Source organism: Macaca fascicularis, chromosome 7 (assembly GCF_037993035.2).
Source record: "Macaca fascicularis isolate 582-1 chromosome 7, T2T-MFA8v1.1".
In the NCBI taxonomy this organism is placed as follows: Eukaryota; Metazoa; Chordata; class Mammalia; order Primates; family Cercopithecidae; genus Macaca; species Macaca fascicularis.
The window spans coordinates 18,119,968-18,144,368 of record NC_088381.1 but is presented as its reverse complement, the minus strand read 5'-3'; the positions used below and the strand labels follow the sequence as shown (position 1 = coordinate 18,144,368).

At 53.7% G+C, this 24,401-nt stretch overlaps 1 protein-coding gene across 1 annotated transcript; it reads right to left on the bottom strand.

Moving 5' to 3' along the window:
• Positions 1-1,226: 1,226 nt before the first annotated feature.
• On the bottom strand, positions 1,227-24,358 carry TYRO3 (TYRO3 protein tyrosine kinase). Its single transcript, XM_005559249.4, has 19 exons — positions 23,999-24,358; positions 22,096-22,279; positions 21,766-21,866; positions 20,699-20,869; positions 19,166-19,252; positions 18,294-18,409; positions 16,020-16,197; positions 15,206-15,351; positions 14,544-14,688; positions 13,124-13,253; positions 12,934-13,034; positions 12,570-12,665; positions 12,153-12,233; positions 11,583-11,675; positions 10,734-10,855; positions 10,188-10,297; positions 9,841-10,000; positions 9,493-9,629; positions 1,227-2,679 (listed from the first exon to the last, which is right to left on the bottom strand). Exons 1-19 carry the CDS (start codon positions 24,120-24,122, stop codon positions 2,289-2,291), a joined length of 2,673 nt encoding a protein of 890 aa, XP_005559306.1. The 5' UTR covers positions 24,123-24,358; the 3' UTR covers positions 1,227-2,288.
• Between the last annotated feature and the right edge of the window lie 43 nt (positions 24,359-24,401).

Here is a 24,401-nt window from a genome sequence, read left to right as displayed (position 1 = left end):
AGCGCTTTGGGAGTCTAAGGCAGGCAGATCACTTGAGGTCGGGAGTTAGAGACCAGCCTGGCCAACATGGTGAAACCTTGTCTCTACAAAAAATTAGCCGGACACAGTGGCTTGTGCCTGTAGTCCAAACTACTTGGGAGGCCAAGGCAGGAGACTCGATTAAACCTGGGAGGCAGAGGTTACAGTGAGCTGAGATCACACCACTGTACTCCAGCCTGGGCAACAGAGACTCGAGACTCCGTCTCAAAAAAAAAAAAAACACGCCACTGTGCCCAGCTCAGTATTTGCATCTTCAAAAGATCAATGGTGATTATCTCTAGGTGGTGGTAGTATAGGTAACTGGCACCTTTTATTATTTTTTGCATTTTTATTTTTTATATATTGAGACGGAGTCTCGCTATCACCTAGGCTGCCCCAACCTCAGCTCACTGCAACCTCCGCCTCCTGAGTTCAAGCAATTCTCCTGCCTCAGCCTCCTGAGTAGCTGGGATTATAGACACACGTCACCATGCCCAGCTAATTTTTGTATTTTTAGGAGAGACAGGGTGTCACCGTGTTGGCCAGGCTGGTCTTGAACTCCTGACCTTGTGATCCGCCCACCCAGGCCTCCTAAAGTGCTGGGATTACAGGCGTGAGCCACCACGCCCAGTCAATTTTTTGCATGTTTTTAACTGCCCACAGTGACTCTGTATTATCTTCAGTATAATAAAATTCACTGGGGTCCTGTATCTGATTACAAAAGCATTTTGTGCTCAATGCAGAAAACCTGGAAAGCACAAACAGGAAATCACCTTAATCCCATCATTTAAACATAACAGCTGTTAACATTTTGGCATATGTCTTTCTAGACTTTTCTCTATGTAAAAATGTTTCATCTTTGTGATCTCAAAAAAAGTAAACATTTAAGAGACAAAGCTGGGGCCAGGTGTGGTGGCTCAGGCCTGTAATCAGCACTTTGGGAGGCCAACACAGCCAGATCACTTGAAGTCATGAGTTTGAGACCAGCCTGGCCAACATGGCGAAACCCCATCTCTACTAAAAATACAAAAATTACCTGGGTATGGTAGTGCGCCCCTATAATCCCAGCTACTCAGGCACAAGAATCACTTGAACCCAGGAAGCAGAGGTTGCAGTGAGCCAATATCACGCCATGTACTCCAGCCTGGGCAACACAGTGAGACTGTCTCAAAAAAAAAAAGAAAAAAAAAAAAAAGAGAGACAAAACCTTAGGTCTTTAGTCTTCAATTTTATTTCTGTTTTAAACAGCAACCAACAGCTTGGAAGTGTCCCTAACAGCTAGGACCCGCCCCATGCATTCCAGAGGCTCCCCCACCAAGGCTGTGGTCCAGGTTCCAGAAACTCCCCCTCATCAGGCCTGATTTCTCTCTGGAGACTTGGGACAGAAGAGGCTGTCCAGTTAGAGGGGAAGTTGGCACTAAAGGTCACCGTTTAGAAGGGTTGGGCTCAGACACAGCTGCCTTTGTTAGTCTTAGGATATTTTGAGATTTGGTAGTGTGCTCAGATTGTGGGTATGGAGAGGGGTTCCTGAACTCCTCTCTGGCCTCACTCGCTCCTGGGCAAGCCTCACAGCATCCCTTCCTCTTGCCGGCTCGGCACACTGCCTTTGGAAGAAGGGCACCTGATAGCCTGGGCACTCCAGCATGCCTTTGTGTGACCCGGTCAGCTGCAGGGAGGCATGCTCCCCTCAACTTCTCCTGGCCAAGGCAGGGTGCAGAATCAAAAAGATGGTGAAGATTCAAACCTGAGATACCAACCCCTTACCAACCCTCACCTAAAAGGGAATATTACAAGGACATCTCTTTGTGACTTGGAGAGGCAAACCTGGGTATTTAAACCCCAAGTGTGGTAATAGCTGGGCCACCAGGCTGGAGGCAGTTGAATGCATGCACTTAAGCAGCAGGGGCAGCTCAGCGGGAGGGTAGGGCCCACAGGGCTGGACCTGCCCTCCCTCCACTGCCATCCACACCCATGGTAACCATGGAAACATAACCACCCCACTCCTGCCAGCTGCCTGGGTTCAGACAACCAGGACTGGCCCACTTCCATCAAGCCAAGGCCTAAACTGATGCCAGGCTGGCCACAGAGTGGTTGCAGGAAGAACTGGGATTGGGTGATTTGGTGAGTCCGGGCTTCCCAGAACAGCTTGGGAGCACTACCACAGGAGCCTCCACACCTTGCTGTCTGGGCTGGGGTCAGACGGGGCTTAGTCAGCCAGCACAGTGGCCAGCAGAGCCGGCCAAATGGCCCCAATGCCCTCTGCCTGTGGGCTAACAGCTACTGTGCGGCAGTAGCCCTTGCTGCAGCAGCAGAAGCCTCTGTGTCTCATTGAGAGGACTCTCTGGCTGGTGCTCTGCCTGCCCTGGCTGCTCAGCCAGCCCTCCGGGGGTGAGGATGTACCGATAGTCACTGGGAGTGCCACCTACTGCCCCCATGTCACTGCCATCCCCAGCCCCACTGTAGGGCTGATCCCTGCCACGCAGCTCCAGGCTGCCTCCCGCGGTGGGCTCCTCGGCTCTCTCGATGTTGATGTATAAGGGGTCCTGGCTGGCAGATAGCACAGACAGCTGGCCCAAGATGTTCTCCAGTTCCATTCGCAGACAAGTAAAGCTCGGGCGCTGCTTGGGGTCAGCACTCCAGCACTGGTACATGAGATCATACCTGGGGTGGAGAAGCGTGAGATAAGGCAGGAGCCCTTCCCTCAAAAGCAGGGGCCTCTTCATCATATGGCACTAGGGATTTTAAAAATGTTATTCCCTAGTGGGACACAGCGGCTCACATCTGTAATCTCAATACTTTGGGAGGCTGAAGGGGAGTAGTATTTGAGCCCAGGACTTCGAGACCAGCCTGGGCAATATGGCAAAACCCCATCTCTACAATAATACAAAAATTAGCCAGGCTTGGTAGACACGCCTGTAGTTCCAGCTACTCAGAAGGCTGAAGTGGGATCACTTGAGCCCAGGAGGTCAAGGCTGCAGTGAGCCATGATCCCACCACTGCATTCCAGACTGGGTCACAGAGCAAGACTCTGCCTCAAAAATAAATAAATAGGCCGGGCGCGGTGGCTCATACCTGTAATCCCAGCACTTTGGGAGGCCGAGACGGGTGGATCACGAGGTCAGGAGATCGAGACCATCCTGGCCAACATGGGGAAACCCTGTCTCTACTAAAAATAAAAATAATTAGCTGGGCGTGGTGGCGGAAGCCTGTAGTCCCAGCTACGTGGGAGGCTAAGGCAGGAGAATGGCGTGAACCCGGGAGGCGGAGCTTGCAGTGAGCAGAAATCGCGCCACTGCACTCTAGCCTGGGTGACAGAGCGAGACTATGTCTCAAAAAAAATAAAAATAAGGCCGGGCGCAGTGGCTCAAGCCTGTAATCCCAGCACTTTGGGAGGCCGAGACGGGCGGATCACGAGGTCAGGAGATCGAGACCATCCTGGCTAACACAGTGAAACCCCGTCTCTACTAAAAAAATACAAAAAACGGCCGGGCGCGGTGGCTCAAGCCTATAATCCCAGCACTTTGGGAGGCTGAGACGGGCGGATCACGAGGTCAGATCGAGACCATCCTGGCTAAGACAGTGAAACCCCATCTCTACTAAAAAATACAAAAAACTAGCCGGGCGAGGTGGCGGGCGCCTGTGGTCCCAGCTACTCGGGAGGCTGAGGCAGGAGAATGGCGTAAACCCGGGAGGCAGAGCTTGCAGTGAGCTGAGATCCGGCCACTGCACTCCAGCCTGGGCGACAGAGCAAGACTCTGTCTCAAAAAAAATAAAAATAAAAATAAAAAATAAAAAATAAATAAATAAATAAAATAAAAATAAATAAATAAATAAATAGACTGGGCATGGTGGCTCATACCTATAATCCCAGTACTTTGAGAGGTCGAGGCGGGTGGATCACCTGAGGTCAGGAGTTCTAGATCAGCCTGGCCAACGTGGCAAAACCCCTACTCTACTAAAAATACAAAAATTAGCTTGGTGTGGTGGCTTGTGCCTGTAATCCCAGCTAGTTGGGAGGCTGAGGCAGGAAAGTTGCTCAAACCCGGGAGGCGGAGATTGCAGTGATCTGAGATCGTGCCACTGCACTCTAGCCTGGGTGACAGAGGGAGACTCTGTTTCAAAAAATAAATAAATAAAACTTGTTTTTAAATTATTATTATTATTATAGCTCAATGCAGCTTCAAACTCCTGGGCTCAAGGGATGTTCCCACTTCAGCTTCCCAAGTAGCTAGGACCACAGGTACTGGCCACCACACCCAGCTAATTTTTTGTTGTCATTTGTTTGTTTATAGAGATGGGGGTCTCATTATGTTGCCTAGGCTGGTCTTGAACTCATGGGTTCAAGTGGTCCTCCCACCTTGGCCTCCCAAAGTGCTGGGGTTATAGGCGTGAACCACTGCACTGGGCCATTTTTTTTTTTTTTTTGAGACGGAGTCTTGCTCTGTCGCCCAGGCTGGGGTGCAGTGGCCGGATCTCAGCTCACTGCAAGCTCCACCTCCCGGGTTTACGACATTCTCCTGCCTCAGCCTCCCGAGTAGCTGGGACTACAGGCGCCCGCCACCTCGCCCGGCTAGTTTTTTGTATTTTTTAGTAGAGATGGGGTTTCACCGTGTTAGCCAGGATGGTCTCGATCTCCTGACCTCGTGATCCACCCGTCTCGGCCTCCCAAAGTGCTGGGATTACAGGCTTGAGCCACCGCTCCCGGCCTTTTTTTTTTTTTTTTGAGAGGGAGTCTCGCTCTGTTGCCCAGGCTAGAGTGCAGTGTTATGATCTCGGCTCACTGAAACCTCTGCCTCCGGGGTTCCACTGATTCTCCTGCCTCAGACTCCCGAGTAGCTGGGACTACAGGTGCCCGCCACCACACCTGGCTAATTTTTGTATTTTTAGTAGAGACGAGGTTTCAGCATATTGGCCAGGCTGGTCTGGAACTCCTGACCTTGTGATCCGCCTGCCTCGGCCTCCCAAAGTGCTGGGATTACAGGCATGAGCCACCGCGCCCGGCCACACTGGGCCATTTAAAAAATACACTGTGGCCAGGTGCAGTGGCTCACGCCTGTAATCTCAACACTTGGGAGGCCAAGGTGGGTAGATCACCTGAGGTCAGGAGTTCGAACCCAGCCTGACCAACATGGAGAAACCCCGTCTCTACTAAAAATGCAAAAAAAATTAGCCCAGCATGGTGGCACACGCCTGTAATCCCAGCTACTCAGGAGGCTGAGCAGGAGAATCACTTGAACCCGGGACGCAGAGGTTGCAGTGAGCCGAGATCACGCCATTGTACTCCAGCCTGGGCAACAAGAGTGAAATTCCATCTCAAAATAAACAAACAAATTAAATAAATAAATAAATAAATATTTGTAGAGATGGAGTCTTGCTGTGTTGTTCAGGCTGGTCTCAAACTCCTGGCCTCAAGTCATCCTCCCACTACAGCTTCCTGAGTAGCTGGGATTACAGGCACATCCTGGCTTATTATTTAATTCTCACAACAACCCTATGAAAGCAATGATCAGATAGAGATCATTTCCACATTTACAAATGTGGAAACATGCACAAAGAGGTTAAGAACCGTGACTAAAGTCACACATGTGGAAAGTGACAGAGCTGTGATTTGAAGCTAGGGGGGTTGGCTCCAAAGTCCCTCCTATGCTGAGTGGGCAGTACCTACTCAGTAAATCCTCACTGTACAGCCGGACACAGTGGTATGCACCTGTAGTCCCAGCTACTCAGGAGGCTGAGACTGAAGGATCCCTTGACCCCAGGAGTTCAAGACCAGTCTGGGCAACACAGCAAGACCATGTCTCTATTTAAAAAATATTAATTAATAAGCAAGGTATGGTGGTAAGTACCTGTAATCCCAGCTACTATGGAGGCTGGGCAGAAGATCTCTTGAACCCAGGGGTTTGAGGCTACAGTGAGCTGTGATTGCACTACTGCACTCCAGCCTGGCTGTCAGAGTGAGACCCTTTCTCTTATTAAAAAAAAAGTAAAAATCCGCCAGGCGTGGTGGCTCATGCCTGTAATCCCAGCACTTTGGGAGGCCGAGGTGGGCGGATCACTTGAGGTCAGGAGTTCCAGCCCAGCCTGGCAAACATGGTGAAATCCTATCTCTACTAAAAAATACAAAAATTGGCTGAGTGTGGTGGCGCACACCTGTAATCCCAGCACTTTGGGAGGCCGAGGTGGGTGGATCACCTGAGGTCAGAAGTTCAAGACCAGCATGACCAACATGAAGAAATCCCATCTCTACTAAAAATACAAAATTAGCCGGGCAGGGTGGCACATGCCTGTAATCCCAGCTACTCTGGAGGCTGAGGCATGATAATCGCTTGGACCCAGGAGGTAGAGGCTGTAGTGAGCCAAGATCGCGCCATTGCACTCCAGCCTGGGCGACAAGAGCAAAACTCCGTCTCAAAAAAAAAAAAAAAGTCCTCACTGTTCATATACAACCTTTGAGTATCTGGAAAAAGCTTCCAGCTCTCTTCTCAATGGGAATGTTTTGTTTTGTTCGAGATGGAGTTTTGCTCTTGTTGCCCAGGCTGGAGTGCAATGGCGTGATCTCAGCTCACCGGAACCTCTGCCTCCCGGGTTCAAGCAATTCTCCTGCCCCAGCTTCCAGAGCAGCTGGCATTACAGACACATGCCACCATGCCTGGCTAATTTTGTATTTTTAATAGAGGTAGAGTTTCTCTATGTTGGTAAAGCTGGTCTCGAACTCCCGACCTCAGGTGATCCACCCGCCTCAGCCTCCCAAAGTGCTGGGATTACAGGCATGAACCACCATGCAGGCCAGGAAGGCTTTTTTACATACAACTTCAGGAACCTTATAAATTCCCTGAAGCCTATCACTCAGGGTGCCCAAGGAATGCCTCAGGCCGAGGTGGAAAAATAACAAACCAAAAAAGCTAATGGGAAGAGACTGAGACCAAGTCCAGTGAAAGCAAATGCCTGACTCTCTTGCCTATGCCCACGACAAGAGCCCCAAGTACTGCCTCACACACCAGCACACCCAGCAGGGGCCCCCATTAATGGCAGTAATCATGCCAGACACTGAGCAGGTCGTGGGAACGGGAATGGTCTGGGGCCTTGGGTACATGGCCAGACTGGGACACATTCTCAAGGCTGTGCTAGGAGCCAACTGGCGCCTGTCCACCAGGCTGCCTGGGTGAGGCCAGTGCCCGCCCACTCTCCATTGACAGCATGACAGCACCAGCTCCAGCTGGGGAGGAGGCTGCACTGGGGTCTGGTCACCACTGCCCATCAGAGCTTCTACAGCTCCAGATTAGAACTGAGGCAGGCTGCAGCCACAGGGAGACGTGAGCTTCCTGCCCCTTGCCATACCCTGAGTTCTGCTGAATGAACAGGAGGGCCAGGGCCTGGCTTGTGTACTCAAGATTTCCCTCTGAAGTGCAGATGAGTCAGTCACCCACAGCCTGGGCTCAGGGCACTTCAAACCCACTGTCAAAGGGAAGGATCCCACCATGAGGCTGAGCCTTCCTGTGCCTGTCCATGACCTCGGCCCTCTGGAAGTCCAATCCCAGAGCAAGAAATGGAGCAGATTCTTTCTCTGGTCACAGTGGCTCCCACTCCCACTGGGGCTCATGAAAGTTCCTCTGGGCTGGGTTTGGTGGCTCACACCTGTAATCCCAGCATTTGGGGAGGCCAAGGCAGGTGGATCCCTTGAGCCCAGGAGCTCAAGACCAGCTTGACAAATATGGCAGAGCCCTGTCTCTACAAAAATACAAAAATTAGCCAGGTCTGGTGGCACATGCCTGTAGTCCCAGCTACTTGGAAGGCTGGGGAAGGAGGATCACTTGAGCCCAGGAGGTTGAGGCTACAGTAAGCAGAGATTATGCCACTGCACTCCAGCCTGGGTGACAGAGCGAGACCCTGTCTCAAAAACAAAACGAAAAATACTCACAAAATGTCGTCTGAAGGCCTAGGGAGCCCTTGGCTTGGATGGAGTGGGAGTGTAAGGGCCGGGCGCGGTGGCTCACACCTGTAATCCCAGCACTTTGGGAGGCCGAGGCGGGCGGATCACGAGGTCAGGAGATCAAGACCATCCTGGCTAACATGGTGAAACTCTGTCTCTACTAAAAATACAAAAAACTAGCCGGGCGAGGTGGCGGGAGCCTGTAGTCCCAGCTACTCGGGAGGCTGAGGCAGGAGAATGGCGTGAACCCGGGAGGCAGAGCTTGCAGTGAGCCAAGATCGTGCCACTGCACTCCAGCCTGGGCGACAGAGCCAGACTCCGAAAAAAAAAAAAAAAAAAGATAGAGTGGGAGTGTAAGACTAGAACAGACAAATCACAGTTGCTGTCACAAAGAGTTAAGAGTACATACTCTAAAACCACAGGGATCTAGGTTCAAATTCCAACTCATTCACTTAATAGCTCCGTGACGTTGGCCATGTTACTTAATCTCTCTAATCCTATTTTCTCATCTACAAAGTGGGGATAAATAATAGTCTTTTCTTCATAAGGTCAGAGGAAGATTACCTGAAAGAATGCCTAAATGCCCAGCTAATGTCAGTAACACTTCCCATTATCTTGTCACAGGGGTTTGTTATCACTCCAGCAAAGTAGGTGGTATCATTGCCTGCCCGGACCCGAGGGCTTTGGGCTTGCAGAAAGAAGAGGAGACAGTTCCCTTATTCCCAGGACCTCAGTTCTTTATCTTAGATTCCCAAGAGACCTCAGCCTAGGAAGTTTTCTTTTTTTTTCTTTTTTTTTTTTTGTGAGACAGAGTCTCTCTCTGTCACCCAGGCTGGAGTGCAGTGGCCAGATCTCAGCTCACTGCAAGCTCCGCCTCCCTGGTTCACACCATTCTCCTGCCTCAGCCTCCCGAGTAGCTGGGACTACAGGCGCCCGCCACCTCGCCCGGCTAGTTTTTTGTATTTTTTTAGTAGAGACGGGGTTTCACCATGTTAGCCAGGATGGTCTCGATCTCCTGACCTCATGATCCGCCCGTCTCGGCCTCCCAAAGTGCTGGGATTACAGGCTTGAGCCACCGCGCCCGGCCAAGTTTTCTTAGACTAGCTGGGGTCTCCAGGACAAAGGTTGTATTCACTGGGGTAGAACAAATAAAATTAAATAAATAAAAATTTTTTTTAAAAAAAAGGAATTATGGGTGGGAAGATGGCAGGGAAACCTCCCACACTGTTACTCAGCACTGTGCCTTCTGTTTTGCTCTTGGGGTTCCTGGTTCTCCCTACAAACTGGAGAAAAGAGACTGATAGACAAAGGCTAAAGCAAGAAATCTGGGATGGGAAGGGGGAAAGAAAGAAAACAAGGACGTGGTAGATGAACAGTGAGTATGAGGTGGAGTGCAGTCTTCCAACTACAAGGATGTTTCTATAAAAAAACAAAGGTCCAGTTGAGGCTCTTAGTTCCCACTGGGCCAGCAGCTGTGGTGGCAGCTACCAGCCAAAACTCCAGATTCCCCTTTCCTTCCAGAGCCCCCTTCCCGGGATACTTACACGTCCTCCATACACTCCGGAGGCTGTTTCAGGCGGTTCCCGCCAATGAGGTAGTTGTAAATCTCAGCGTTTTCGATGCCAGCGTATGGCGTCTGCCCACGTGTCATGATCTCCCACATGGTCACCCCGAACGCCCACTGGGACAGAATCGAGGTTGGGGGAGAAGCTGTCACTAGGTGTCCTGAGTCAGACAGAGAGCCATGGCTCTGGGACAAGCACAGCCTGGAGCTCAGGGCCTCATCATCAGGCAACCAAACCCCAGAAAGCAGACTTGGCTAGGCCCTTAAGGATCCCAAAGGTCTGTTCTCACACTAGTCCCCACCAAGCTTCACGGGCCACCCTGCTCACCACGTCACTGTGCACAGTATACAGGTTGTCAGCCAGGCTCTCCAGGGCCAGCCACTTGACAGGCAATTTGGAGGCACAGCCTTGACGATAGTAGTCCCCACTGTAGATCTTCCGGGAGAGTCCAAAGTCAGCCACACACACTGTCATGTCCTCTGCCAGCCTACAAGGAGCGTTGAGGGAGGGAGTGAGCCTTCTGCCATGCCCACAGCCCTACAAGAGCCAAGACATCTTTGCTCCCAAGCTACCGCCATGCATAGCAGATACCGTCCCAGGCAGGAGCCGACCATTAGCTAGCTCCTCTTGCACCTGCTGCTGTCTCCCACCCTCGAGTCCTCCAGAATTCGTACATGCAATTCCGAGCGGCCAGGTCTCGGTGGATGAAGTTCCGAGAGCTCAGGTACTCCATGCCGCAGGCAATGTCCACCATGAACCGGATCAGGGTCTGGAGGGGTAGGTTCTAGTGGACAGACAGGCCAAGCTCAGGCTTAACCTGCCCACCCAGCTGGGGCAGGATGGATGGGGGTCCCTGGCCAGAAAGCCTGAAGGCTGTCCCCAGAATCACTGGAAGGAAGGAAAGGGATGGAGGGCCTTCCCAAGACAAGGAAGCTTCGGCTAGCCTAAGAGGAAGTCTGGAAGCCAAGACTCCCCACCCTGGGGCTCCACAAGTCCCTCCCCCTAGAAAGGGTCCTTGCCCAGCCTATATTTCTCAGCAGGGTTTTGTGAGAGAAAAGAAAGCCTGCTAGATTAAAGGGATTCAAACTCAGACCCCTCCTACTCCCACCCAGCTCCATCAGTCCTACCCAGCAAGCCCCTCTCTGCCAGGGTCGCTATGCCTTTCCAGGCCCTGTGTTCCCACCCGTTTCCTCCTGGCCATCCCCACACCAGGTACTCACAAAGGGGTTCTCCCCAATCCGGGAGGCGAGCAGGAAGGCGTGCAGGTCCCCATGCTTCATGAAAGGCAAGATGACCATGGGGATGGGGAGACGGCCTTTAGCCCTGCTCCGGAGGCTCACCCCTGGGACAAGGGAGAGTCAGGAGCTGAGCATAGAAGGGTCAAGGGGCAGTTCACGTGTCTGCATAAGTCCCCGCCTGCTGGGTCCCATCTCCAGCTCTGGATCTGCTGTTTATTTTTTCATAGGCTCCACACTGGTCTGGGGACTACCCAGGAGGGACTCTGGCTGCTTCCATATCCCTGGAGCATCTTCTGTCCCCTTCCTTTCCTTCTCTGTCCATACAAGCAGTTTTTGTATTTTCTGAAACAGTATCTTGCTCTGTCATCTATGCTGGAGTGCAGTGGCACAATCGCAGCTCACTGCAGCCTCAATGTTCTGGGCTCAAATGATCCTCCCACCTCAGCCTCCCAGGTAGATGGACAAAGTGCATACCACCACACCTAGCTAATTTTTGTACGTGTGTGTATTTTTTTGTTGTTTTAATAGAGGTGGGTTGTTGCTATACTGCCCAGGCTAGTCTCAAACCCCTGGCCTCAAGCAATTTTTCCACCTCAGCCTCCCAAAGTGCTGGGGTTACAGGCATGAGCCACCGCACCCGGCCACACAGTCTTCATGTGCGGACCTTTGGCACTCCTCACCTCAGATTTCTGCCAGGACCCTCCTTGCTATTTTGCCATCTATTTACTTACCAGATGAGTCCAAACATCTCTCCTACAGGCTGCCCTCTCATGTTGGTAGAGCATATTTTTAGCCCTATTCTCTGTCTGCCTCCCCCAAAAAGGGGCTCACCAACAAGTTTGGCCACGTGTGGATGGTCAAACTCCTTCATGCAAGCTGCTTCCCTGAGGAACTCTTCAATGTCGCTTGAGGCAATGATGTCAGCTAGGAGAAAGGGATGGGGAAGGAGGGAATAAAACAAGATGTGTCCCTAGCTTTGACCCAGGCCTCCTAGGTCTTGTCCTTCAGATGTCCTAGGCTTCCCAGCGAGCCCAGGAAACAGCCCAGCCATGAGCAGGAGAAACCCCCAAGGAGTGGTGCTATTCAATAACTTCTCTACTTGCTAATGCCTTCCCTTCCTTTTGGTTTGGGAGCCCAGCAGGTCAACCAACCACAGCTGTAATCACCCAAGAGAGGACTCAGAGGACAGTCACTGCCGATGGCACAGAGCAATGGCTGGGCATAAATAAGTGTGTTTGGGTTTATGCTTGTGAATTATTCGTGCTGTAAAGACAGCATCCCAGTTAGTGTTGCCCAGCTCTTCTTGGAAAATCTAGGGGCAAAGCAGAGCCTGCTTCAGGGTCAGTCGCCCCTCTTACCCTTCCAAATGATGCCCTCAGGCCACAACTATCCCCCACTCACCTTTCAGCATCTTCACAGCCACTTTCACAAAGGAGCCATCCTCCTGCTTCAGCTGGGCCTCCCGCACTGAACCAAACTCTCCTAGGAACCAGTCCAAGTGAGGGAGTCTCCTTGGCTCTCTGCTCCCTGCCATCTTCCCTCCCAAGTGACCCTCCATGGGGACACAGTCAGCAGACTCTGGGGCCACTGGAGAAGGCACCCTTGCCAGTAGCCAAAGCAAGAGCATGCTGGGAGCAGCTCCTCAGCCCTCCCTGTCCCCAGCCACCATTCCCCCCAAACATCCCACACTCAGGAGTCTACAAGCATATCTTGTTTACAGGAGCCAACCTAAACCCACACCCTCAAAGTGACAGGGGTGACCGAACACCTCCAGCTACAGCAAACCAGCCATGCCCATCCCCGCACAGCCCCACATACCTTTGCCCAACATCCGGCCCAGGGTGAACTGCTGCTCTGGGATGAGCACATCCTCCAGTTTTTCCTTTAGTTCATCGCTGATACCCAAGCTGTCCACTGTGGGGAAAGGGTTTGTGGGAAAGAGGGGTCTCTGATTCCTGAGCCAAAACCCAGCCTGCTTTTTATACCCCAGACTCTGCCCTCAGAGCATAGAGATGAGCTTAGGTCTCCCACGGCTGGGGTGGTAAACTTCACACAGGCAGGTCTGTGTGCCTGGTGCTCACTGATGTTCACACATATCAGTCGAATTAATAATTTGGTAAAATAATGCAGATAGGGGCACACAACAACCCATTTGTCCGTCCCACGATTGCCCACCACTCACATGTGGCCTCGATGCGCTCGGGCCTTTCTCGATTGAAGGACCGGGCTGCCCGGAAGTGAACGGCTGGCTCTCCCCGGGCCATGACACTGTCAAAGGCTTGCCTAAAGGAAAATCCAGGATTTGGGATCAGCTCCAAGGTCTTTCATCACCATCACCACCTGCCTCTCCCTCCACATCCCCATCCCCTTACCCAAACCGCGTCTCTTTCCGTCTCTTTCGAAGCAGGATGAGGGCCAGGGCAGCAGCCGTAACCAGGGCCGTTAGCACACCAAGGACCACAGGTACCCAGGATGTGCGGCTGTGAGGAGGGCCTTGCTGGCCTGTGGGAGGGAGGCGCAGTGGCATGAGCTAGGAGGACACCATGGGGTCCCTTCAGAACTTTCCCAGGATGGCCATCCAGCTGGGTCAAGGGGCTCCTCTAGGTCAATAAAGGGTCCTGAGGGAAAGGGGCTCCAGAGGAAGGCCCAAGAGTCCTTCCTACCTGGTCAGAGACAGGCCCTGGCTGTTGTGACCTAGAGTGTGACCATGGATTTCTATGCCAGTTCTGGGGCACAGAGAGGAGAATGAGATATAGTTTATTTGAGACAGAGTCTTGTTCTGTTGCCCAGGTCAGAGCGCAGTTACAGCTCACTGCAGCCTCAGCCTCCAGGCTCAAGCAATCCTTCCACTTCAGCCTCCCAAGTAGCTGGGACTACAGGTGTGCAACATCACACCTGGCTAATTTTTAAATTTTTTTGGTAGAGATAAAGTCTCACTTTGCTGCCCAGGGTGATCTCGAACTCCTGGACTCAAGCAATCCTCCCACCTCAGCCTCCCAAAGTTGTGGGATTACAGGTGTGAACCACCACTCCCGGCCTTATTTGTTTTTTTTTTTTTTGAGACAGAGTCTTGCTCTGTCACCCAGGCTGGAGTGCAGTGATGCAATCTCAGCTCACTGCAAGCTCCGCCTCCCGGGTTCACGCCATTCTCCTGCCTCAGCCTCCCGAGTAGCTGGGACTACAGGCGCCCGCCACCATGCTGGCTAATTATTTTGCATTTTTGGTAGAGATGGGGTTTCACCGTGTTAGCCAGGATGGTCTCGATCTCCTGACCTCATGATCCACCCGCCTCAGCCTTCCAAAGTGCTGGGATTACAGGTGTGAGCCACCACACCCGGCCCTATTTGTTTAGAGACAACAGGCTCACTCTGTTGCACAGGCTAGAGTGCAGTAGTGCAATCATAGCTCACCGCAGCCTTGAACACTTGGGTTCAAGCAATCCTTCTGCCTCAGTCTCTGGAGTGGCTGGGCCTACAGGCATATGCCACCACACCAGGCTAATCGTTTTTATTTTTTTTTTTGTAGAGACAGAGTCTTGCTATGTTGCCAGAGTTGGTCTCAAACTGCTGGCCTCAAGCGATCCTTCGACCTCCCAAAATGCTGGGATTATAGGAATGAGCCACCATGCCCAGTCAAGATACAGTTTAAATACCAGCCCTGGCCTCAACTTCTTCACTTGGTCTGTGGGCCTGCTAGGAGGGGAGATGCTACTAGGCTCCTCCCACCAGTCTAGGTTGCCCTTGAAAACCTTGATCCCCTGAGCCTCTGCCCCTCTCCCTCTACAAGCCTCACCTGCATGGTCATGAGAAGAGACCACCAGTGGCTGACTCCAGGGTCCACAGCCAACTGCATTGGAGACGCACACACGTACGATCAAGTCCTTTTGGGGATCCCAGCCTGTCAAATTGGCCCTGGTCCCCTCCACTGTCAGTTCATCCTGCAGCCAGGAAAAGCCCCCACCCCATAGTGAGCCTGACGAGAAGGCCTCCAGCTGGGGCCTGAGGGCAGAAAAAGGTCCAGCTGGGAACATGGGAGTATAGGGGCACTGTGGGTTCAGGGGCTGTGGGAACACAACCGTCTGGGAGTAATCACATTCCTGCTCCGGGCTGCAGGGGCCTCTCCAGAACACAAACAAGGCTCAGTCCCGGAATGCACAGGTGGGGGATGGGAGCAACTGAGCTGGGGACAAAGCCTTATCTGTGCCCTCCCCCAGCTCGAGCAGGAATGTGCTTCCTGCTTTATTTACAAAGTGCACACAGGATGCTATCCTAACAGGAGACATAATCCTTTGAGAAGTGGAGTTTGCAGAGGTGGTGAGGAGGAGAGGATTCCCTGGGAGAGTGGGAGACCCAGGCCCACCAAAGACAACCATTTTGAAATTCTTAAAGGCCTTAGAACCCGGAGGGCTGATACTCCAGGAGAGTGAAGAGAGGGAAGGGTTCTGTCTCTCTTACCTGGGTTCCATTGTCTTGAACCCAGGACAGTTTATAGGGTCCCAGGGGGCCTTCCAAAGGGCCCTCAGGGATCACTTCTTCCCACTCCAAGATGAGGCCTGAATCTGTGCGGATAGCATGGAGGTTTTGGGGAGCGCTGGCTGGGGCTGTAGCCAAAGAGAGAAGATTGCTCAGACCCCTGCCCTTCCCGTCATCATAATCCCATGCAGACCTTTGGAACCAACTCCCAAGAACTAAACAGCTCTGAGAGGCACGACTGGGGAAGGGTTCACCTCCCAGCTCTGATTGCTCTCACCCACTGTGCTGGGGGCGGGGTAAGCAATGGGCAGGACAGGCAGCACCCCAGCTCGGCAGTGTTGCTCTTCATCACCATGGTTACTGCCTCTCTGCCTCATCCCTCGCCACTCCCCTCTCACAGCTATGCCAGCCTCCCTGCAATTGCCAGAGAACTCTAAGCAAGTTCGTGTCATAGGGTCTTTGCACTTGCTGTGCCTTCTTCCGGCAGTGATTTTCCCCCAGATATTTACATGACTCCTTCTTTATCCTTCAGACCCGAATCAGACCTTTTTGCGGGGGGGTTCCTTAACCATCCGGGGGCACTCTTCATCAACCACATTATCTGATCTTTTCTGGTTTGCTTATCTGTTCCACCCACAGTAACTATTTACAAGGTGGTATGTAGTGATATGCAGTAAATGTCTACCAAATGATGCCTGAATCTCCATCTCCACCAGCACCATTCAGAACTCGAGCCAACACGGCCCCCTTCCCGGCTCCAGCCCTGCCCACCCCCTCTGCTCTATGCATCCCTTACCTAGACCCTTGGTCTGAAAGGGCACCCAGTCAGCATAGGGAGAGGGCCCCAAGGCATTGGCACAGCGCACCCTGAGGCTGTAGTTGGTGGCAGGAACCAGGTCCCGGAGCAGACAGGTAAAGGGGGGCACAGGGACCACAACAGCCAGGACTTCCCAGCCTCCTGGGGCCTGTGTCACCTACAGAAAAGCAGAAAAGGAATGATGTAGGGGAGAGCCTGTGCAAGATGGAAGATGGAGTGGATACAGTTACGGGTGCTTGAATGAATGCTTCCTCTATCAGCAAACACTTGCAACCCACACCCTCCCATCCACCCCCACCCCAATACACCGGGTTCCACACCTTCATGCCTTTGCAAATGCTGTTCCTTTCACTTGGAATGACCTGCTCTTCCTAGCAAAGGCCTACTCATCCTGTAAGACTCAGTGCAAATATCACTTTCTTGGTGAAAGCCTTTCTCAACCACTCCAGAAAACTCGTCTTGTCCTTTTGTACTTGGCGCGAAACTCTTAGGGTATACTTACCACTTACTGTGCCTGCTTACCTGCCACTCCAAAGTTCGAGTTTCTGAAGCTCAGAGAAAACTGGGAGCTTAGGGCACTATGAACCAGCCCCTCATCTTACATTTTGGGGTCCCAGGGCAAGAGTACAAAGAGATCCACGTACTATATGTCTAAATATTTAAACATTATAAATCAGCTAACCAACTATTAAATAGTTTCTATTTTAATATTTTGACCAATAAACCTTCAAAACAACCTGGGAGATCAGGTTTGCATTTGTAATTCTCTAAATCCCTGGAGTCCCGAGTCAGAATGAGGCAGCACTGGAAGAGCTGGCCCGAAGCCAAGGTCTGCACCATGAGGGGCCTCATGTGCACAGGCGTGGACAATGCTGACTGCATATCCAAGCTCCATTCCCATCCCCCTCACGAATGGCTGCCCCTTGGGCTTAGAGGTGCTCATATCATACTGTGGTCCATCCTTGGGAAGATGGAGCAGGGAAGAGGCCCACACAGACCCCGGAAGCAGACTCAGGACCATCAGGGCAAGAGATCCTGAATATCTAGAGTATAGTGTGGCAGTGAAGGGGACCTTGCCATCTGGATGGCCATATCCTCTTGGCCCTGCAGGCTCTTTGCACGGGGAAAGGGGTGTGGCCAAAGGAGGGCCAGAGTAGGATCCTCTTTTTTTTTTTTTTTTTTTTTAGAGAGAGGATCTTGCCCTGTCACTCAGGCTGGAGTGCAGTGGCATGATCTTGGCTCACCGCAGCCTTGAATTCTCAGGCTCAAGTCATCCTCCCACTCTAGCTTCCTGAATAGTTAGGGGTACAGGTGCATGCCACTGTGCCTGGATAATTTTTGTATTTTTCGTAGAGAAAGGGTTTTGCCATGTTGCCCAGTTTGGTCGTGAAGTCCCAGGCTCAAGCAATCCTCCTGCCTCCGCCTCCCAAAGTGCTGGGATTACAGGCATGAGCCACTGAGCCCAACCTCAGTAGGGTTCTCTAAATGGTGGAGCCCAGAGCAGGGGCCCCTCCTGCCCAGGGAAACTGCCCAGAACAGTTTTGGAAGGTACTCATTAAGTGGCTTTTGAGTAAACGGATGAAAATGAGCAAGCCTGCATTGCCTCGTGTTTTTAGTATCACCTTACCCAGTTTTTCTACTCTCCAAGGTGTAGGGCCCCTTCTGGTCATCTTGTTCTCTTTGGCTTGAATGGGGGTTGGGGGGTAAGGCGGAGCATGACAGTGTGAGTATCAGCAAAGGTTTGAGCTTTCACCTAAGTAAGAAAAACTTGGCTGGGTGTGCTGGTTCACGCCTGTAATACCAGCATTTGGGAGGCTGAGGCCGGCAGATAGCATGAAGTCAGGCGTTTGAGATCAGCCTGGCTAACATGGTGAACTACTAGTCTCCACTAAAAAAAAAAAAGATTAGCTGGGCATGGTGGTGCACGATTGTAATCCTAGCTACTGGGGAGGCTGAGGCAGGAGAATCACTTGAAAAAAGAAGGAAAGAAAAACCTTCCAGGTACCCCAAATCTGTTCTAGTGATCTGCTTTTCAACCTGAAGAATGCATGAATTTGAGCCAATCTGCAGTCACTTAGTTGCCAGAGCACCCCATGATAAGAGACAGTGGCCTGTGCTCTTCCTGCTAAGGAGCAGCACCTGGAAAGAGCTGCAGACCAAGCCCCTAAGAGCTGACTAGTGAGTGTGATACCCCTGTCAACAAAGTGCTGGCCAGGCAGCCAGAACAAGCATGGCCCAGCCCGGAGAGCCTACCTGAACTGTACAGGACTGTAGCAGGGCTCGGCCATCAGCACCTGGCATCCAGGCCACACTAGCGTTGCTGCTGGAAAGCTTTGTCACGGTGACGTTGAAGGGGGCTGCAGGCAGTGCTGTGGACGGGGACTCAGAATCAGTGCCCAGTAGGAATACGAATGGAGAGAGCAGGAGGCATGGGAGTCAAGCCTTGAGTCTCTCTGAGGGTCCAGGGCATCCCCAACCTAAAGACAGCTACTCAGCACTCCCAGGATCACAGTAGTACACAAATAAGCAACCAGTAGGGCACAGCTGCTCACACCTGGGAGAGCGCCTGGGCTGTGGAGAGAGGTTGCCGCTCCCTGCAATGAAGGACCTGTGTGACTGAGGAATAAGATGAGAGGGTATGTGGGGGCGGCACCTCAGGCTTGGGAGATACAAGGGAGAGACAGGCAGCTGCCCCTGCAGCCACAGCCTGGCTCCTGCAGACACCCTGTCCCTCCCCCTCTCTCTGTGCACCAGCCCTTCGGGTCTCCTCCATCCGGTGCTAGGCTGTTTTCCCCACCCCCATCCCCTCAAAGGGAGGGGCAGAAGCAAGGCTGGGCATGGGCCTTGACCATCTCCTGCTGCTTCCCTCCCTCCTTCCCTCCCTCCCAAGGACTCTGCTTCGTGATGGGAAATCTGCTGTGACGTCAGGATTCTATTCTCATCTCAGCCACGCAGGGTCTCAGGTGCTCCCACTAGGAATGGGAGCTATGCCAATTAACCCCTCGCTCCCTAGATCCCAGCAGGACCACAAGGGGAGCTGGAACACAGAACAATTCTAACTGCAGGACAGCTCGCCGGGAATGCCCCTGGCCTCATCCACCCTTCCTCCCTGCCAGCCCTCCTACCTTGAAGGTGAACAGTGGCTGTGCGAGAAGAGGCCAGGCCTTTTAGGTTGTGAGCTTCACAGGAAAACATGGTGCTCTGGGTCACCCCTGGGGCCAGAAAACCTCAGTCAGCTCCCCAAGCAGCAACCCCTACTCAGTGCATGATTGGGAAAGGGGAATACTCAGGCTCTGGTCGGAACACCCTTAAAGCCCTCCTGCCAAAGGAAGGGGCTGGGCAGTGAGGCACGGTGAAATGAACAGGGACACTGGAGTCTGGTGAGCCTGGAGGGGCTCTGTTTTCTCATCTCTCAAATGGGAGAATTGTGGGAATCAGGTCATGTGTGTCAAGTGCACGAATAAGCCCTTAGGAAACGTTATACCACCCTCCCACCTCCATCCCATCGCCCACACACAGCACGAGTTGCCTCCCTTTTCTGGTCACTCTTTTATTACGCATACCAGAGTGAGCCCTTCTGTTTGCTCTGTGCCCCCTCGGCGTTGTTATTTGCAGACTCTCTGCCTTGCAATAGTTCTCAGCTCTTTATGCACGTGTCTTGTCTCCCCAATTATACTCAGTTCTTTGGCTTCTATTTCCTTTGTATTCCCGCTGTCCCCTGTGGTGCCTAGCACAGTGTGGTGTGGAGTAGGAGTTTAGTGAGTGCTTATTATCAGGCTGCCTGCCTGAGGGTCCCAACCACGCACACCTGGAAGGAAGCGAACCCAGCCTCCTCTCTAATCTGTTCCAACTCCGCGCCTCCTGAAACAGGACCTGCACTTGCTTCCAGAGGTCTCATAGTCCACCTCTTCTCAAGATTCAAACTGCTGGGGAACCCAGCTCAGCGCCCATTTCCCTGGCACCTTCCAGCACATGAGACCAAGCTCAGAGTCCCATTTTTTTGCCCAGTTCAAGCCCCAACCAGAAACAGTATACTTTGTTTCACGAATAAGCAAGTCTTACAAGCATGTGAGGGTATTGCCCAAGAAACTTGGGGCCCAGGTGGGTGTGCAGGTGTGACTGTGCAGACGTATGGACAGACACAGTTGTTTGGGAAAACGTCTGGAGGTTTCCCAGAAAGTGCCATTAGGGGAGGAGGCTTTGTGCTAACCTCCCCTTACCCCTTCTCTCTCCCTCCTCTCCCCTCTCTGCAGCCTGAGAGTCTTGTCTTCTCAGTGTCTGCCAGATACTCCTCCCTAGCTCTGCGTGGGCTGGTTTCTGGCTCCTTCCCTTGGGAGGGGCGGGGGATGGGTGCCCCTGGTCTCACACAATTCATCTCGGAGGGCCAGCTGTGCATGGCCTGGACTGCTGCGAACCAAAGAAGGTGGCCCCACACCCTCCTTAAGCACACACAGCAGGATCGCCACTAATCAGCCCACCCAGCCAGCCTAGCACACCTGACTAATGAGCTTAGTAATGGTGCAGCTCACGTCCCCAGACACTGGGGCTTGCTCTGGACACTCACAACCGCAAGCTCAGTGGCTGAAACTCTGCCAGCTTCAGTGCCCTCCAGGACCCAGCTCCTTCTCCACTCCAAGCCCCCTTCTGAGGCTGCTCACCTGTTACATTTAAAACAGATGGAGAGGGAGCGGGTCCCCCGATCTTCGTAGTTCCTCTCCACCAGACAATGGTAACAGGTTCAGGGGGACCCACAGCCTCGCAAGACAGTTGGAAAGGGGCATTGGGTGGCACTGCCAGATCTTTTGGCTCCACTGTGAAAAATGGCACACCTAGGAGAGAAGGGGAGTGAGGAGTGAGCCTTGCCACCTCTTGGCTTCCTACTGTACAAATCACAAGTGTGTTTACATCTGAAGTCCTCCACGCAGAAGGTTCCCACAGGCCCCTAACGATTAGGTCAACAGCAGAACAGGCGTCTAGCTTGAGAGGTGGGCGGTGCCCTTCTTTTTCAGGCTCCTTAGGAATTTTTTTTTTTTTTGAGATTGGTGGTCGGGAGGTCCCTCTATGTTGCCCAGGCTGGCTTGGAACTCCTGGGGGCTCAAGTGATCCTCTCGCCTTAGCCTCCAGGGTAGCTGGGACTACAGGCGCACACCACCATGCCTGGCACCTTAGACACATCTTTCATGCTGCCCCCTTAGGCATGGCAGATTTGGACAGCTCTTCTTGCAGTAAGAGGAGACTGGGGGTGGAGAGCTGGGGGAGGGGCATAAAACTCAGGGGAGTGGGTGGGAGCTTTAGCAGAGTTCTGCTGCCAGGCCCCAGCTCCCATTCAGAGCCCTTTGTTACTTTCTTAGTCACTTTGTTTTCCTGGGCTGAACAGCTCTGAGCTCCCGCAGCTGCAGAGCCTTCCTCCCCTCCCCCTGCTGGCCAGGCCACTTGGCAGAACAGGGTCCAGTCCCAGATGGGTGCTTGAAGCTTGTTGTTCAAGCAACGGAAACAGACTGCACCCCACAGGTTGTGGGTCCCAGTTGGTCTCTTGGTTGTCAGATACCCAACTCCAACTGGCAGGGTCTTCTGATGTCTGGAGTGGGCCTAGAGCCTGGACAACAAGGCCCTACAGAGCAGTGGGGCAGCCCTGCTTCTACTGAGTTCTCTGCTTCAGAGGTATAGCCACCAGCAGACGGCACGTGCTCCAGGCCAACATGCCCATATGGCTCTGCCTCCTCACCTTCTACCGTGAGCCACACTGGCTGGGAGATCTCGGTTTCGCCCCCATCCTCCACCTGGCACCAGTACCGGCCGGCGTCAGAGCGCTCCGCTGACTTCAGGCTGTGGAAACAGGATACCAGGCTTGCTTCCCAGGGTCAAGGGGGGCAGCTCTGCTGGGCAAACTTGATGAGTTCAGCCTGCCCCCACTTCTGGAAGGTCCCACAGGGAGCCAAATTTAAAAACCACAGACCTCTGGGCATCAGGAGAGGGCCCCAGCTCCAAATCCCCCAGGAAAGAGCATAGCCTGCCCCCTGGCTGGCAGCCCACACCTTCCCCCACAGGCCTGCACCTGAGGAAGCCGATCCAGTGCTGCTCGCTGACTGGGATGTACAACTGGTCCAAGTTCTGGACCACAGCCCCATCCTTCACCCACTGGATGTCAGGCTCCTCCATCCCCTCCACACTGCAGTTGAGCTTCACCGGCTGCCCCTGAGACACTGTCAGCTTCACTGGGGCTCCCATGAGCTTCAGACCTGAGGGGTGGGAAGGAACATGTGTCAGCCTTGAGAGGGACTCTGTCTCTGTAAACAGTTCTCATTCTCTTCTAGAAGGTAGCCTCTGTGTCAGACAGAGGGCTCCTTCTCAGCCAAAGTCAAGGAAGCAGAGGTAGGACAGTGCGGGAGGGAAGGTCACTGGACTTGGGCAAGGGGAGGGGGCATGACAAGCTCTCCAATTTCCCTCCGGCTCTAAGGACCTATTCCCCATGTCCTCCTTCTGAGTCCAGACAGCAAAAGGAAGGTAGGCTGGGCTGAAATGACGGGAGTTACCCTACTGGGGCGGGCACTGCTCTAGGAATGACTGCTGCACCCAACTAGTGCAACAGGCTGCCAGCTCTCCACCCAAGGTGTCAGCCCAGACCCTGAATTTCTGCCAGCACCCTCTGCACCCAACCTTACCAAATGGAGCAGGGCTGAAGAAGGAAAGGAGGGGGTGCTCCCCTGAAGTGGAGAACATATGGCTGCAAAACCACGTCAGATCAAACACATGGCAGCCTTCCTGGCAGTCATCCGCTCTATTAATACCTGAATGTGGGCAGGGGCGAGTGCTAGGAAGGTGGGAGGCAGAAGGGAGGGCTGGGGCCCTGAGCAGGGAGCCTAAGACCCCTGGGCCACTCTTTGGAACTTACGCGCGCGCGCGCACATACACACACACACACACACACACACACACACACACACACACACACGGCACCTCTCTTGGCCTCCTGACATGTTTTTAAGCAGAGAGAGGGGCAGGTCAGGTATCCGCATAACTGAAATCCAGCCCTGCTTCTCACCCTTCTGTGTGTGACTCTAGGCAAAGTCGTTGGCTCCCTGAGCATCAGGTCCACACCTTTCAGCTTCTAAATACTCATCAACCCGGTTGGTTCCCTTCCCTTCCCTGAGAGGCTGATATGGCAGGGAATGCTGTGTCAAGAGAAGATGCCAGCGGGTGGCCTCTGTCCTGGTCTGTGGCTCTTCCCTGCTCCCTTCACCCTCTCGGGACTAGTCACAGGATGGGGGCCAGCCTCCCACTCCCTATATGCCCAGCAGTACCCGAGGTGCGGGGTGGGAACTTGGAGAGCACCGTGCTGCATGGAACGCTCTTGTCACCAGCAAATGCCTCAGTGGCTATGTGGGAACACAAGACTAACCCCTCCCAAAGACCAGCAACCTGGCACCAGCCCATCCTCTCCAAGGTTGTGCTTTCAGGAAGCTCTGAGGGCACAGAACTCGAGTGTGCCCATTTGTTTTTTGTGACTGGGTACCCTCACAACCTCTGTACCTAAATGGTATCAGAGTGGCCTTTGGGTGCTCAGCCCCGGCCCGTGTGGTTTCAGAGGCGGACCTTCGCGTGCGGGGCAGACAGAATGGGGTCCCCAGTACTGGGAAGAAGGGAGCTAACAGCTGGGAACATCCAGGCGGGAAAATGCGGTCCCAAACACTCCCCGCTGACCACACAGCCCACACCCCGCTCCCTTCTCTTCCACCCCGCCAGAAGAGCCCAGAGCGCCAGAAAGTTGGGGGTGGGGGCCCAGCCGGAGATCTGGCGGCGAGCACTCCGCAGCGCGCCCTGCCCCGGCCCCGAGCCTCGGCCTTCGACTCCGGACCCCCACCCCGACTCCGGCCCGCCAGACCCGCCCCGGGCTCGGACCCCCGGCCGCGCCCCTCCGCAGCCCCCAGCTTCCCGCCGCCTCCCGGGGGAGCCCCTACCTGCGGCGGCGGACTCCGGGAGCAGCAGAGAAGCCAGAGCCGCCAGCAACAGCCCCAGCCGCGGTGGCGGCGGCAGCAGCAGCGGCGGGAGCCCGGGTCGCCCCATGCTCCGCCTCAGCGCCATCGGCGGCGACGCCGCACCATGCCGGGCCCGGCCCGCGAGCGAGGAGGGAGGAGGGCGGGGAGGAGGAGGTGGGTAGAGAGCGGGAGGGAGGAGGGCTGCGGGAGGGGCTGGGGCCGCCCGTGGGGCGGTGCTGAGGCGACCGCCTCCGAGACCCGCGCCCGCCTCCGGCCGCGGTCGCCGCCGTCAGCAGCGCGGGGTCCCCGGGGCCGCTCCCGGGCCACCGCGCTCCTTCCACTGCCGTCGCCGCCGTCGCCGCCGCTGATTCATGTTCTTCTCGGA

Coding starts and splice junctions, on each gene's coding strand:
- TYRO3 (XM_005559249.4), bottom strand. CDS start 24,122: ATGGCGCTGAGGCGGAGCATGGGGCGACCCGGGCTCCCGCCGCTGCTG. Junction 15,352..16,019: donor CTTTCAGACCAAGGGTCTAG/GTAAGGGATGCA, acceptor CTTTGGCTACAG/CCCCAGCCAGCGCTCCCCAA. Junction 13,035..13,123: donor CGGAAAGAGACGCGGTTTGG/GTAAGGGGATGG, acceptor ATTTTCCTTTAG/GCAAGCCTTTGACAGTGTCA.